Below are 16,416 nucleotides of genomic sequence, written 5' to 3'. Positions count from 1 at the left end.
AACATACTTCGAGAGAAGGAAATACACAGATAGTGGTGAGATTCACACCAACTCACACAGAACAAAAAAAGGAAAGCCAAGCTAACCAACTTGGAACAATTCAGCAACGGCTGAACCAACAATACCGAACCAAGTAACTGTGCAGGAATACGAAGCACTGGGTGGGCGCCCAGCATTCTCTACGGACTACGAGAAAAGGATTTATAGGTAGGTAATTAAAATCCTATTTTCTCTTACGTCCTAGAGGATGCTGGGGTCCAATTTAGTACCATGGGGATGTACCAAAGCTCCCAGTACGGGAGGGAGAGTGCTGAGGTTCCTGTAGAACAGATTGACCAAACTTTAGGTCCTCAGAGGCCAAAGTATCGAACTTGTAGAACTTAGCAAACGTGTTCGACCCTGACCAAGTAGCTGCTCAGCAAAGCTGTAAAGCCGAGACCCCCGGGGCTGCCGCCCAGGAAGAACCCACCTTACGAGTAGAGTGGGCCTGAACAGAATATGGAATCGGCAATCCTGCCGTCGAATAAGCATGCTGGATAGTAAGCCTGATCCAGCGAGAAATCGTCTGCTTAGAAGCAGGACACCCAAGCTTGTTTGGGTCATAAAGGACAAATAGAGCGTCTGATTTCCTGTGACGAAAAGTTCTCTTCACATAGATCTTCAAAGCCTGCACAACATCCAAGGACTTAGCGCTAATTGAGGTGTCAGTAGCCACTAGCATCACAATAGGTTGGCTGATATGAAAAGCCGACACAACCTTTGGAAGAAATTGCTGACGCGTTCTGAGCTCAGCTCTATCTTCATGGAAAATCAAGTAGGGGCTCTTGTGCGACAATGCCCCCAATTCAGACACACGTCTTGCAGATGCCCATGCCAACAGTGTGACCACCTTCTAAGTATGAAACTTTACGTCCACCTCCTGTAAAGGTTCGAACCAATCCGACTGCAGGAACTGCAGCACCACATTAAGATCCCAAGGCACCGTAGGAGGCACAAATGGTGGTTGGATGTGCAGAACTCCTTTCACGAAAGTCTGAACCTCAGGGATAGCAGCCAATTGTTTCTGGAAGAAAATGGACAAGGCCGAAATCTGGACTTTGATTGAGACCAAGCGTAGGCCCACATCCACACCGGCTTGCAGAAAGAGGAGAAAAAATCCCAGTTGAAACTCAACCGTAGGAAGCTTCTTAGATTCACACCAAGAGACATACTTTTTCCAAATCCGATGGTAATGTTTAGACGTTACCCCCTTCCTAGCTTGGATCAGAGTAGGAATAACCTTGGTCGGAATTCCCTTCAGAGCTAAGATCTGGCGTTCAACCTAGGCGAACGGCCCCTGTTGTAGAAGGTCCTCACGAAGAGGAAGAGGCCTCAGATCCTCCAGCAGTAATGCCAGAAGAACCGCGTACCAAGTCCTTCTTGGCCAGGCCGGAGCAATGAGGATCGCCGGAATTCCTTATCTTTTTATTAGTTTAAGAACTCTTGGGATGAGTGGATGTGGAGGGAACACACACACTGACTGGAACACCCACGGAGTCACCAGGTCGTCCACCGCCACTGCTTGTGGATCTCGTGACCTGGAACAGTACCTCCGAAGCTTCTTGTTGAGGCGAGAGGCCATCATGTCTATTTGAGGTGCACCCCATCGGCTTGTCACCTATGCAAACACCTCCGGGTGGAGGCCCCAATCTCCTAGATGGAGATCGTGTCTGCTGAGGAAGTCTGCTTCCCAGTTGTCCACTCCGGGAATGAAGATCGCGGATAGCGCCAGCACGTATCTTTCTGCCCAGAGGAGGATTTTTGTTACCTCTGACGTTGCAGCCCTGCTCTTCATTCCACCCTGCATGTTTATGTAGGACACTGCTGTGACGTTGTCAGACTGAACTTGAATGGCTCGATCTTGCAGAAGATGTGCCGCTTGGAGAAGGCCATTGTATATAGCCCTTTGTTCCAGAATGTTTATTGGAAGGACAGATTCCTGACTTGACCACCTTCCTTGGAAGTTGTCCCCCTGGGTGACTGCTCCCCAACCTCTGAGGCTTGCATCCATGGTTAGAAGAATCCAATTCTGGATTCCAAACCTGCAGCCCTCGAGCAGGTGAGAAGTTTGCAGCCACCAGAGGAGTGAAATTCTGGCTTTCGGTGACAGGCGTATCCGCTAGAGCATGTGAAGATGTGATCCCGACCACTTGTCCAGGAGATCCAGCTGGAGGAACCTTGCATGGAATCTTCCGTACTGAAGAGCCTCGTAGGAGGCTACCATCTTCCCCAGAAGGCGAATGCAATGATGAACCGATACCTAGGCTGGATGCAAGACATACCAGACCATTGATTGGATCACCAATGCTTTCTCCAGTGGTAGAAACACCCTCTGCACTTCCGTGTCGAGTATCATCTCCAGGAAGGGCAGTCTCCTTGTTGGTTCCAAATGTGACTTTGGAAGGTTCAGGATCCACCCATGATCCCAGAGTAGTTGAGTTGAGAGTGCAATACTCTGCAACAGCTTCTCCTTGGAAGATGCTTTTAGCAGATTGTCCAGATATGGAATTATGTTCACTCCCTGTTAGCGGAGGAGGAGCATCATCTCCGCCTTAGTGAACACCCTCGGTACTGTGGAGAGGCCGAATGGTAATGTCTGGAACTGATAGTGACAGTCCTGTAGTGAAAACCATAGATAGGCCTTCCAGAGCTGCACTCCCACCCTTGTGCTGCCATACCTGCCGGCGACCCGCTAACCGGGATGCCAGCGCTGTACTAACCACACTTCTTTCTTCTGGCTCTGTTAGGGGGTGGCGGCCGTGCTGTGGGAGTGAGCGGTCGCCTCGTGGGTTTGCGATCAGCACCCTCAGGAGCTCAGTGTCTTGTCAGCGGAGATAGAGAACCATTAACTCTTCAGGAAGTTGGTTCCTACTACCCCCCTAAGTCCCACGAAGCAGGGAGACTGTTGCCAGCAGCCTTCCTGTACCTAACAACTCTTAGAAAGAAAAAAAAACCCAGCATCCTCTAGGACGTAAGAGAAATAAAGATCCATATTGCATGCTAGGCTTATCCTGGCATACAGGCCTAACCTAAATATTTTCCTCATACAATAGATATATATGCCAGTTTTGACAGCTGATCATTATATGCGATCTTAACTTTTTTTAAACCATAAATTATTTAAATGATTATCATTGGTAGTAGTGGCGGACACTTTATTAGTTTTGTTTTTACCATCTCCAGACATCAAGAGCATTTAGTAACAGAGTGGTATAACACGCATATGGGAGGAGTGGACTCATGGTTCAGTGTGTGGCAATGTACCCACACAGATGCAGAAACAGGAGATGGTAAATTTGGGTGTTCTTTCGCTTTATGTGACTTGTGTAAATGCATGGCTGCTGTATCAAATGTCTGGATTCAATTACACGAATCACTATGATCTCAAAGAATCCATTGCTCAAGCATTGATCAACACTGATACTATGGAGCAACGTCAAAGAAAAAGACAGAATGAGACACCACCTCTCCTGAATTCACAGTGCCTTGTCAAAGACATCCACTGAAATCAGGGTCAGTGTGAGAAAAAACTGGCCAAACCTTATGGATGCAAAACATGCTAACAAATGCCACAATGCATAATACTAAAGTATATCTGTATGCAGTGTCTTGAGGGGATGTGGTTAGCATCCCGGCAGTCGGGAATTGCCGACGGTAATGTGACAGATGCCGGAATTCGGCACCACTCAGAATCCCGGCCGCAACCCCCAAATCTTAGCCCTAGCTGCCACCCCGACTATCTTAACCCTAGCCGCCAGGCGGGTTGAAGGAGGGGTAAAAGTAACACGTCCCCTATCAGCATTCTAATTGTCAGGAGGCCAGTGTCTGTCATGTGACCACCAGCATCTCCACTGCCGGGATCCTCTATCACACCCGTCTTGAGCCTTTGGAATCAGATTGCTTCACCAACGTTTACACCAAGGGGTATATTTACTAAGCTCCCAATTTTGACCGATTTGGTGTTTTTTCTTCAAAGTGTCATCTCGGGAATTTACTAAACTCAAATCTCGGCAGTGATGAGGGCATTCGTATTTTTTTTTGAAGGCAAAGAAAAAAATACGAATGAATACACCATCGGTCAAACACGCCTGTTATTTCATACAACTCGGTAATTTACAAAAATTTCGTATTCACAATCACTGCCGGAAATAGCCAAACACTGCCGTGAAAAAATACAAATCGTAAAAAAAAGCAGTTTTCAAATAGACCTGCTTTTTTTACCGTATTCTGATAGGCATGCACGGATCAGTGAGATCCGTGCATGTTTATCAGTGGAAAGAGGTGTGAAAGAGTTAAAAAATCAGAAAAAAAAAAAATTGCGTAGGGTCCCCCCTCCTAAGCATAACCAGCCTCGGGCTCTTTGAGCTGGTCCTGGTTGTAAAAATACAGGGGGGAAAATGACTGGGGTTCCCCTTTATTTAAACAACCAGCACCGGGATCTGCGCCTGGTCCTGGTGCAAATAATACGGGGGACAAAAAACGTAGGGGTCCCCCGTATTTTTAACACCAGCACCAGGCTCCACTAGTCAGAGAGATAATGCCACAACCAGGGGACACTTTTATATAGGTCCCTGCAGCCCTGGCATTAAATCCCCAACTAGTCACCCCTAGCCGGGGTACTCTGGAGGAGTGGGGACCCCTTAAATCAAGGGGTACCCCCCCCTCCAGCCACCCAAGGATCAGGGGTGAAGCCCGAGGCTGTCCCCCCCATCTGTGGGCGGTGGATGGGAGGCCGATAGCCTTTTGTGTAAAAAAAAAAAAAGAATATTGGTTTTTGTAGCCGAACTACAAGTCCCAGCAAGCCTCCCCCGCAAGCTGGTACTTTGAGAACCACAAGTACCAGCATGCAGGGGAAAAACGGGCCCGCTGGTACCTGTAGCTCTACTACAAAAAATATGCCCAAATAAAAACAAAACACAGACACCGTGAAAGTAAAAGTTTAATAAACATACATGCACACTTACATACATACATACCTATGTTGACACAAAGCAGTCGGTCCTCTTCTCCAGTAGAATCCAGGGGTGCCTGTAAATAAAATTATACTTACAAAGAATCCGGTCTAGATCGGTCCTCTTCTTAAAAGTTATAATCCACGTACTTGCTAAAATAAAAAAAACTAAATACCCGGTCCACGCACTGAAAGGGGTCCCATGTTTACACATGGAACCACTTTCCCCGAATGTTGGGACCCCCCCGTGACTCCTGTCAAAGAGGGTCCCTTCAGCCAATCAGGGAGCGCCACGTCTTGGCACTCTCCTGATTGGCTGTGCGCTCCTGCACTGTCAGTCAGGCGGCGCACTGTGGATACAATGTAGCGAGGTTAAGTGGGGCCAACCACAAGAGTGACCCCACTTAAGTACGTGGATTATAGCTTTTACGAAGAGAACCGATCTACACCAGATTCTTTGTAAAGTATAATTTTATTTACCGGTACCCCTGGATTCTACTGGAGAAGAGGACCGACTGCTTCATGTCAACATAGGTAAGTATGTATGTATGTATGTATGTATGTATGTATGTATGTATGTATGTAAGTGTGCATGTATGTTTATTAAACTTTTACTTTCACGGTGTCTGTGTTTTGTTTTTATTTGGGTATTTTTTTTGTATTAGAACTACAGGTCCCAGCGGGCCCGTTTCCCCCCCCCCCCCCCCCCCGCATGCTGGTACTTGTGGTTCTGCTACAAAAAACAAATATATTTTTTTTTTTTTTTACACAAAAGGCTATCAAGCCTCCCATCCACCGCCCACGGATGGGGGGGGGACAGCCTCGGGCTTCACCCCTGGTCCTTGGGTGGCTGGCCGATGGGGACCCCTTGATTTAAGGGATCCCCACTCCTCCAGGGTACCCCGGCCGGGGATGACTAGTTGGAGATTTAATGCCAGGGCCGCAGGGACCTATATAAAAGTGTCCCCCGGCTGTGGCATTACCTTTCTGACTAGTGGAGCCCAGTGCTGGTGTTAAAAATACGGGGGACCCCTACGTCTTTTGTCCACCGTATTTTTTGCACCAGGACCAGGCGCAGAGCCCGGTGCTGGCTGTTTAAATATAGGTGAACCCCAGTCATTTTTTCCCCTGTATTTTTAAAACCAGGACCGGCTCAAAGAGCCCGAGGCTGGTTATGCTTAGGAGGGGGGACCGACAAAACTTTTTTTTAATGATTTTTAACTCTTTTATCACTTCTCAGATTGTACACAATGAAGCCCTGCACGGATCTCACAGATCCGGCCGGGATTCATTGTGGTAAGTCCGGCAGTGTTTTACTAATCACTCCCGTAAAAACACTGCCTGACATTACGAATGACATCGTCAAAAACGAAAATGCAGAATACAACAGCATAGTAAATGAGGCGTAAAAAAAAAAGAAGTTGCAAATTCACACTACCGATGTCATTCGTGTTTAATCTCCCTCCAAATCCCGTCAATTACGAATCTTAGTAAATATACCCCCAGGCGTTAAAATCAGTCAAATTCAGTTTGTGGAAAAAGGCTAACTTTCTTGGTAAGAGGCAAATTCAGAAGTACATGAAAATATTTGTGTTATAAATGCTAAGGACATTTTTGTTTCTGGGTAGTTTCCATAAATAGGTATAACTTTTCGTTTTTTTTCCTTTTCTGTTATTAAAGAAAAAAAATACAGTCAGCAAAATAAGAACAAATTGGAACCATACCAGACATTTGTCTTTTTAATGTTACCTTACTTGCAAAGAACTAAAAATAAACCCTATTCACGGTTAAAACACTGTACCAGTGGACATGTGTATAACTTCTTTAGTTTTATAGTTTAAAAACAAAGAAAACTTTGTGTTTTTATAAGCCCTGAAGACTAATAAAAACATTTGAAAAAATCTTGCATTACGTTATAATAACTCATGCATGAAAGGGTTAAGAAGGACAATGCAACACATATCTGGAAGAAGTTTCATAAATTTAAGTCAAATTTGTAGCACTACTACTACTACTAGACTATGGAACATGCTACAGTTCTTACAAAGTAAACCGCTCCAAAGCTGCCATGTCCAATTTCATGCAGATCTAGAAACACAGTCTCTGGATCCTCCTTGCAGAAGAGGTCTTCTATGTCTGGATCCTTGAGTTGCCCCTTCCGCATCTTGGATGGGATGGTAACCTCTCCCTTCAGCCCCAGGTTTGGATCATGCTACATGGAACGTATGTTTGGCTGGAAGCCCTGCACCTGAAGTAGAAAGAATGTTGGGATATATTAGCACATAATCAGGATATTGTGCTTATAGATGTGCATGCATGACATCACATGCCTCAATGTCTATCTCAGTATTTCATTTATTAATACTGTATACACCTATTGGTAAGAACATTACCAATAGGTAGCAGCAGCAACAACAACAACAACAACAGGCTTAGGGAGGTGGTAATAAAATATAAAAAAACAAAAAACAAAAACACAAGACAGTTTTTGGAAACCTCTGACTGCTCTGACAAAATGTGGATCCAAAAGATTTACACAAATATTAAAGTTGAGGTGATGGCATCAGGAATTTTTTTGATTTGACTTTAAAGCTGCATACACATGGTGCGTCTTGTGCGGAGGCCAATAATGACTATATTGACGCCGGAGGCATGAGCCTCCGATATAGAGCGTATCGGCCCTGCCTGCACCCACTATATTTCCTTGTGATGCTGATCCCGTGGGACCGTGCATCGGCATCGCAAGGTGCATACACATGGTGTGATATGCACTATATTTATTTCCGATATGGACTATATAGTCCATATCGGAGGTAAAATCGCACCGTGTGAATGCACCTTAACTCTTCTTACATAAGACCAAACAGTGGAAGACTTTGCAAGTTAAATAGACATCACTTATTGCATCATCTACTATCAGAACATTGGATAGATGTGTTTGTAAACTTTCTGCAAAAGATAAAAACAGTGCATAAAACTTTCTTGCAGTTTAGCATTTTTTCCTCGAGATTCAAAATGTAAAAAAATAAATCAGACACGGTAATTCATGCGGGGGGCGGACAACAAAACAGGTAGATCTTTTTCACCATTTTTGTCCATTAAAAAATACACATGGAATGCCTGGAGAAGGACAAGATAGAAATCCTGCCTCTTGATTTATCTCCACAACCATCTATAAGAGGATTCATACTGCACACACGAAGTTTGTAAAATTGTAAATGTGATTTCGGCAACATGTCCTACTGTGTGGCCTTAACACAAATTATCTAAATCCAGACAGATTGTTTTTTCAGCAGGAAGGAATAATCCAGTTCCCCAATGAGCCCTACATAACCCTTTTTTTGAGATTGGATCATTGCAAGCATGGATATTATTTAACACTTAACTGGCATGGTCAGCTCACATGCTGCCACAATGGCCCATCGTGTCCCCCAGTTTTTGACGAGGAGATCCGTTCCGCAGATGTGCATAATATTATATTTAAATATTTAAAAAAAAAACTTTTTTTTACATTTTTTTATTTAATATAGTTTAAAAACAACTATTTGAATGGTTGTGAAGGTAAAAATCGTCCAGTAAGTGGTTAATTTATACAGATTGTGCACAGATTGAAATGACCAACAAGTGTTACAACAATGTTAGCTGCTAACCAAATGAAAAAATGACCGCTATATATTAGTCCTATTCTGGAGAATCTTGTAATGAGCTTTCTTCTTCTTTCTTCATGATTTCCCAAACTTTACAGCTTTCTGGTAAAGCACACAGTACATTTGGTCATACCATGATAAATGTTGGATTTCTTATATATAGTATGTAATAAAAAACAAACAGGTTTGGCATAAAATTGCAACACAATGGATACAAGTAAAATCATAAGAGGTAGTAGCTCAAAAACAGGATACGGTCTCTAGGTCGACAGTAAGTAGGTCGACATGTTTTCTAGGTAGACAGGGACTGTAGGTCGACATGAGTTTTTTCACTTTTTTTTCTTCATTTTTTGACCTTTTTCATACTTTATGATCCATGTGGACTACAATTGGGAATGGTAACCTGTGCCGAGCACAACGAGGCACCTTGCCCGAAGCATGGTGAGCGGACACGGTGCACTAATTGGGGTTTCCGGTCACTCTACGAAGGAAACGTCACAAAAAAAAAAAAAAAAAAAAAAAGCAGTCCATTGTTCATTGGCTTAGGCTTACTATCCAACAGGCCTATGAGTCGGCAGCCTTACCTGTTCCTAAGTCTCTGAAGGCCCACTCTAAAAGATCGGTGGGCTCTTCATGCGCGGCTGCCCATGGAGTGTCGGCCTTGCAACTATGCCGAGCTGCTACATGGTCGGGGAAGAACACTTTTGTTAAGTTCTACAAGTTTGATACCCTGGCCAAAGAGGATTCCCAGTTTGGGCAGGCGGTGCTACAGCAGTCTCCGCACATTTCCGCCCGTGCTGGAAGCTTTGGGACGTCCCCATCGTACTAAGTCTCCCAAATATCCCTTAAGTATGCTAGCGAAAATAGGATATTAATTACATTAGAAAATCATGGCCCTCCAGTGGTCTCTGTTGAGCTCCATAACGAGTTTGTGAAGGAAGTGAAACTGCTGACTTCTTCACTATGCAGTGTTGCTTATATCTGTGCCTTGACATTTCACAAGAACTTAAGTCAGAGATTAGAGATTCCAACCAGTCAGGTTATGTCTACTCTGCCTATGCACTGTACTTCCGGAAACCTATTGCACATCCCTTGTACAATTGGGAGGGGGGAACTGCAACCATCATTCAAGTACAGTGAGCTCTTAGGCATACAAGGGAAATGTGAATAAAGTACTTTTCAATTCATCCGGAAATAGTCTGAAAAAATCTAATAAATTATTTTTTTTCCTGCATGTGGGTAATAGGATGTTAATAAGTCTCCTGCTTTATAAAAAAAAATATTGATAATTTTTGGCAAGAAAGTTGGCTCTCAACACCATTTTGTATTCAAAGATATTTAAAGAAGGTTCTTTGTGCCATAGTGCCTGTAACTCTGCAACCCTTCTGGGAGATGTAAATGCCACTAGGAAAACTACTTAGGGCATCACAATTGGGGTAGTGGTTAGCATTACCTACTCAAACATTCAGCTCATAAGTTAAATTCCTGATCATGGCAAATAGTTGTTGAGTTTGTATGTTCTCCCATGTTTGCATGGGTTTAAAAGCTAAAAAATTGGTAAATTAATTTGCTTCTGATAATATATTAACCCTATTTTTATGTCTATGTGATAGGGACTGTAGACTGTAAACTCAACTGGGGCAGGGACTGATGTGAATGACTTAAAAATAAACTGAAGTGCTGTGGAATTAGAGATGTGCAAGTTCGTATTTATGCGGTTCTTAACACCAGAAATATTGCAAGTTTGGATTTATCCATATTTTGCTTATTGGCTATACAAAACAAGTGACATTTGAAACCCAATAAGATGCTGTTTTGAGATCCGGGTAAATCTGAACCTGCACATCTCTATGCGGAACATGTGTGCGATATATAAATACCAGTTGCGCCAACAGAGTTTAGAATGATATTGTCACATTTTGTGCAATTTATTTGAAACACACTCTTCTGAGGATTTGGATTTGCATTTTGGTATGCTTGAAGATATTTATGACAAAACTTAATGGATTTTTTTGAATTTTTTATTAATTCACATTCCAGCCATGTTTCTGGAGAAAAGTTACCACTTGCGATGTTCTGGTTTCTATGATGCGTTCTGACTTAACAAAAACAAGAATGATGTCCAGGTACAGCTGCTACATGACATCCAGTTTTCTTAATTCTCCAACTAATATCACTAGTACCTCCTTTGTGAAGGTTCTTTAAGAAGGGATGTAGTCAGGAGACCGCCGGTCACAACATCTCCATTTACACCCCCCCCCCCCCCCCCCCACATCACTATCCCAACGGTCAGCATGCCGACCAATAGGGACCATTCCCACTCGTGGGTGTCCACGACACCCATAGAGTGGGAATAGAACCTGTGGCAAGTGCAGCTCGCAACCGAGCCCGCAGCATGGCGAGCCAGCAAGTAGCTTTGTTGCACTCGCCCCCCTGCCGGCATTCTGTGTCCGGGATCCCAACGTCAGGATGCTGACCGCCGGGATCCCAGCTGCCGGTAACGCATACCACACCCCTTAAGAGATGTAGCCAGGCATAAAGGCAGACAAGTCCACTAGAAGTGTTGTACTAGGTTTCAGAACCTTAGACATTTCCTGTGCTGAACAGCCACAGGAATTTGAATGTAAGAGTTCTGAAAAAATATATGGATGTGAGAAAATTCCATTAGTTAATACGGGTGTGGTATGTTAGGTAGATTAGATTTAGGTCGACAATGTCTAGGTCGACCACTATTGGTCGACAGTAAGTAGGTCAACATGGTTTCTATGTTGGCATGATAAAAGGTCGACATGAGTTTATTTACTTTTTTTTTGTGTCGTTTTCTCCATACAGTGACCGGGAACCCCAATTAGTGCACCGTGTCCCCTTCGCTTTGCTCACCATGCTTCGGGCAAGGTGCCTCGCTCAGCTACCGCTGCACTCGGCACAGGTTACCGTTCCCAATTGTAGTCCACGTGGATCGTAAAGTATGAAAAAAAATTGTGGAAAACTCATGTCGACCTTTTGTCATGTCGACCTAGAGTACCTGTTGACCAATAGTGGTCAACATAGACCGTGTCAACCTACTTAGTGTCGACCTAAAGACCGGATCCCAGTTGATACATGCATATAACTTTTCACTGATTCCATGAGAAACTGTTTGGCATTACCCTAGTGAAATCCTGCGAAAGGTTCCTGAAGTTTCCTTCACAATGAATAGTTTGGAAAAAAAAGATTTTGCCCTTCTGATCTAAGAGGACAGAGGCAACAGCAGTGGATTTTATTAAGCTTTGTAGACAGTCTAGGAGTGTGTCTTGTTCTTGTATGTTACATTTCCTTTTGGGTACCAATGAAAATAAGATTTTAAACCTACCGGTAAATCTTTTTCTCCTAGTCCGTAGAGGATGCTGGGGACTCCGTAAGGACCATGGGGTATAGACGGGCTCTGCAGGAGACATGGGCACTATAAAAGAACTTTAGAATGGGTGTCCACTGGCTCCTCCCTCTATGCCCCTCCTCCAGACCTCAGTTAGAGAAACTGTGCCCAGAGGAGACGGACAGTACGAGGAAAGGATTTTTGTCAATCTAAAGGCAAGATTCATACCAGCCCACACCATCCACACCGTATAACCTGGAATATACGCAACCAGTTAACAGTATGAACAAAACAGTATCAGCTTACGACTGATCCCAACTGTAACATAACCCTTATGTAAGCAACAATTATATACAAGTCATGCAGAAATATGTCCGCACTGGGACGGGCGCCCAGCATCCTCTACGGACTAGGAGAAAAAGATTTACCGGTAGGTTTCAAATCTTATTTTCTCTTACGTCCTAGAGGATGCTGGGGACTCCGTAAGGACCATGGGGATTATACCAAAGCTCCAGACCGTGCGGGAGAGTGCGGACGACTCTGCAGCACCGATTGAGCAAACAGGAGGTCCTCCTCAGCCAAGGTATCAAACTTGTAGAATTTAGCAAAAGTGTTTGACCCCGACCAAGTCGCCGCTCAGCAAAGTTGTAAAGCCGAGACGCCTCGGGCAGCCGCCCAAGAAGAGCCCACCTTCCTAATGGAATGGGCCTTTACCGAATTTGGTAACGGCAATCCAGCCGTAGAATGAGCCTGCTGAATCGTGTTACAGATCCAGCGAGCAATAGTCTGCTTAGAAGCAGGAGCGCCAACTTTGTTGGCTGCATACAGGACAAACAGTGCCTCTGTTTTCCTAATCCGAGCCATCCTGGCTACGTAAATTTTTAAGGCCCTGACTACATCAAGGGACATGGAATCCTCCAAGTCTCCCGTAGCCACAGGCACCACAATAGGTTGGTTCATATGAAACGATGACACCACCTTAGGCAAAAATTGAGGACGAGTCCTCAACTCTGCTCTATCCACATGGAAAATGAAATAGTGGGTCTTATGAGACAAAGCCGCCAATTCGGACACCTGCCTTGCAGATGCCAAGGCCAACAACATGACCACCTTCCAAGTGAGAAATTTTAATTCAACTGTTTGAAGAGGTTCAAACCAGTGAGATTTTAGGAACTGTAACACCACGTTAAGGTCCCATGGTGCCACTGGGGGCACAAAAGGAGGCTGGATGTGTAGCACTCCCTTTACAAAAGTCTGGACTTCTGGGAGAGAAGCCAATTCCTTCTGGAAGAATATAGATAGGGCCGAAATCTGCACCTTAATGGAGCCTAACTTTAGGCCCATATCCACTCCTGTCTGTAGAAAGTGGAGAAAACGGCCCAAGTGGAAATCGTCCGTAGGAGCATTCTTGGCTTCACACCAAGATACATATTTCCTCCAGATACGGTGATAATGTTTCGCCGTCACCTCCTTCCTAGCCTTTATCAGAGTAGGGATGATTTCCTCCGGAATACCTTTCCCAGCTAGGATTCTGTGTTCAACCGCCATGCCGTCAAACGTAACCGCGGTAAGTCTTGGAACACGCAGGGCCCCTGCTGCAACAGGTCCTCCCTGAGAGGAAGAGGCCATGGATCTTCTGTGAGCATCTCCTGAAGATCTGAATACCAGGCCCTTCGAGGCCAATCTGGAACAATGAGTATTGTCTGCACTCTTTTGTCTTATGATTCTCAATATTTTTGAGATGAGAGGCAGAGGAGGGAACACATAGACCGACTGAAACACCTATGGTGTCACCTGGGCGTCAACCGCTACTGCCTGAGGGTTCCTTGACCTGGAACAATACCTCCGAAGCTTCTTGTTGAGGCTTGACGCCATCATGTCTATTTGAGGAAGTCCCCAAAGACTTGTTATCTCTGCAAAAACTTCTTGATGAAGTCCCCACTCTCCTGGATGGAGATCGTGTCTGCTGAGGAAGGCTGCTTCCCAGTTGTCCACTCCCGGAATGAATACCGCTAACAGAGCGCTTACGTGATTTTCTGCCCAGCGCAGAATCCTGGTGGCTTCCGCCATTGCCACTCTGCTACTTGTCCCGCCTTGGCGGTTTACATGAGCCACAGCTGTGATGTTGTCTGATTGAATCAGAACCGGTAGTCGCGAAGAAGATTTTCCGCTTGTCGAAGGCCGTTGTATATGGCCCTTAATTCCAGTATGTTGATGTGTAGACAAGCCTCTTGGCTTGACCATAGTCCCTGAAAGTTCCTTCCCAGTGTGACTGCTCCCCATCCTCGGAGGCTCGCGTCCGTGGTCACAAGAAACCCAGTCTTGAATGCCGAACCTGCGACCCTCTTGAAGGTGAGCACTCTGCAGCCACCACAGAAGAGACACCCTGGCCCTGGGGGACAGGGTTATTTTCTGATGTATTTGAAGATGGGACCCCGGACCACTTGTCCAGAAGGTTCCACTGAAAAGTCCTCGCATGAAACCTGCCGAAGGGGATGGCCTCGTAGGTCGTCACCATTTTCCCCAGTACTCGAGTGCATTGATATACTGACACTCTCGTCGGTTTTAACAGGTCTCTGACCATGTTCTGGAGCTCCTGGGCTTTTTCCATCAGGAGAAAAACCCTCTTTTGTTCTGTGTCCAGAATCATGCCTAAGAACGACAGCCGAGTCGTAGGAACCAACTGTGACTTTGGTAGATTTAGAATCCAGCCATGTTGTTGCAGCACTCTCAGGGAGAGCGACACGTTTTTCTGCAACTGTTCCTTTGATCTCGCTTTTATCAGGAGATCGTCCAAGTATGGGATAATTGTGACTCACTGCCTGCGCAGGAGCACCATCATATCCGCCATTACCTTGGTGAAAATCCTCGGGGCCGTGGAAAGCCCAAACGGCAACATCTGAAACTGGTAATGACAGTCCTGTACAGCGAATCTCAGGTATGCCTGATGAGAAGGATATATGGGAACGTGAAGGTATGCATCCTTTATGTCTAGTGACACCATAAAATCCCCCCCTTCCAGGCTTGAGATTACCGCCCTGAGCGATTCCATCTTGAACTTGAACCTCTTTAAGTACAGGTTTAAGGATTTTAAGTTTAGAATGGGTCTGACCGAGCCATCCGGTTTCGGGACCACAAACAGGGTTGAATAGTACCCCTTTCCCTGCTGAATTAGGGGAACCTTGATAATCACTTGCTGTTGACATAGCTTTTGAATTGCAGCTAAAACTATCCCCCTCTCTGGGGGAGTAGCTGGTAAAGCCGATTTGAAGAATTGGCGAGGAGGCACGTCTTCGAATTCCAGCTTGTAGCCTTGGGATACAATTTCCATCACCCATGGATCCACGTCCGACTGAACCCAGACGTGGCTGAAAAATCGAAGACGTGCCCCCACCGGCGCGGACTCCCTCAGTGGAGCCCCAGCGTCATGCGGTGGATTTAGTAGAAGCCGGGGAGGACTTCTGCTCCTGGGAACTAGCCGTAGCAGGCATTCTTTTCCCTCTACCCTTACCTCTGGCGAGGAAGGAAGATCCCCGACCTCTTCTGGACTTATGCGACCGAAAGGACTGCATTTAATATTGTGGTGTTTTCTTTTGCTGTGGGGGAACATAAGGCAAAAAGGTAGATTTACCCGCGGTAGCTATGGAAACCAGGTCAGTGAGACCTTCCCCAAATAAAACGTCACCCTTGTAAGGCAAAACTTCCATATGCCTTTTTGAATCGGCATCACCCGTCCATTGGCGGGTCCACAGTGCTCTCCTAGCAGAAATGGCTATGGCGTTGGCTCTCGAACCTAGCAGCCCAACGTCTCTCTGAGCGTCTCTCATATACAAGACTGCGTCTTTAATGTGACCTAAGGTCAATAAAATGGTATCCCTATCTAGGGTATCAATATCAGCTGACAAGGTATCTGTCTAAGCTGCAACAGCGCTACAAACCCACGACGATGCTATCGCCGGTCTGAGTAAAGCACCTGTATGCGTATATATTGATTTTAAAGTCGTTTCCTGTCTGCGATCAGCAGGATCCTTGAGGGCTGCCGTGTCTGGAGACTGTAGCGCCACCTTCTTGGATAAGCGCGTTAAAGCCTTGTCCACCCTGGGCGAGGACTCCCACCGTACCCTGTCCTGTGCAGGGAAAGGATACGAATTCTTTTGGGAATCTGCAGTTTCTTGTCTGGAGATTCCCAAGCCTTTTAAAATAACGCATTCAGCTCATGAGATGGGGGAAAGGTTACCTCAGGTTTCTTTTCCTTAAACATGTGTACCCCCGTGTCAGGGACAGAGGGGTCATCTGTGATATGCAAAACATCTTTTATTGCAATAATCATATAATGAATTATTTTGGCCACCCTTGGGTGTAACCTCGTATCATCGTAGTCGACACTGGAGTCAGAATCCGTGTCGGTATCAGTGTCTGCTATT

The 16,416-nt window shown here is 45.3% G+C and overlaps 1 protein-coding gene across 5 annotated transcripts in view; it reads right to left on the bottom strand.

The window, feature by feature from the left end:
- The window catches only part of TAOK3 (TAO kinase 3), a 498,025-nt gene that overhangs the window by 322,915 nt on the left and 158,694 nt on the right, over window positions 1-16,416 (bottom strand). For all 5 annotated transcript variants that reach the window (XM_063964317.1, XM_063964318.1, XM_063964319.1 and 2 more), the window contains one exon: window positions 7,035-7,238. In XM_063964317.1, coding sequence (XP_063820387.1) covers window positions 7,035-7,154 — 120 coding nt within the window. In that variant the 5' untranslated portion in view covers window positions 7,155-7,238. The remainder of the gene's footprint in view (window positions 1-7,034; window positions 7,239-16,416) is intronic.

The sequence above is a fragment of the Pseudophryne corroboree genome, chromosome 1 (genome assembly GCF_028390025.1).
Source record: "Pseudophryne corroboree isolate aPseCor3 chromosome 1, aPseCor3.hap2, whole genome shotgun sequence".
NCBI classification, from domain to species: Eukaryota; Metazoa; Chordata; class Amphibia; order Anura; family Myobatrachidae; genus Pseudophryne; species Pseudophryne corroboree.
Note: the sequence above shows the minus strand (reverse complement) of the source record. Positions and strands in the feature narration are given on the sequence as shown.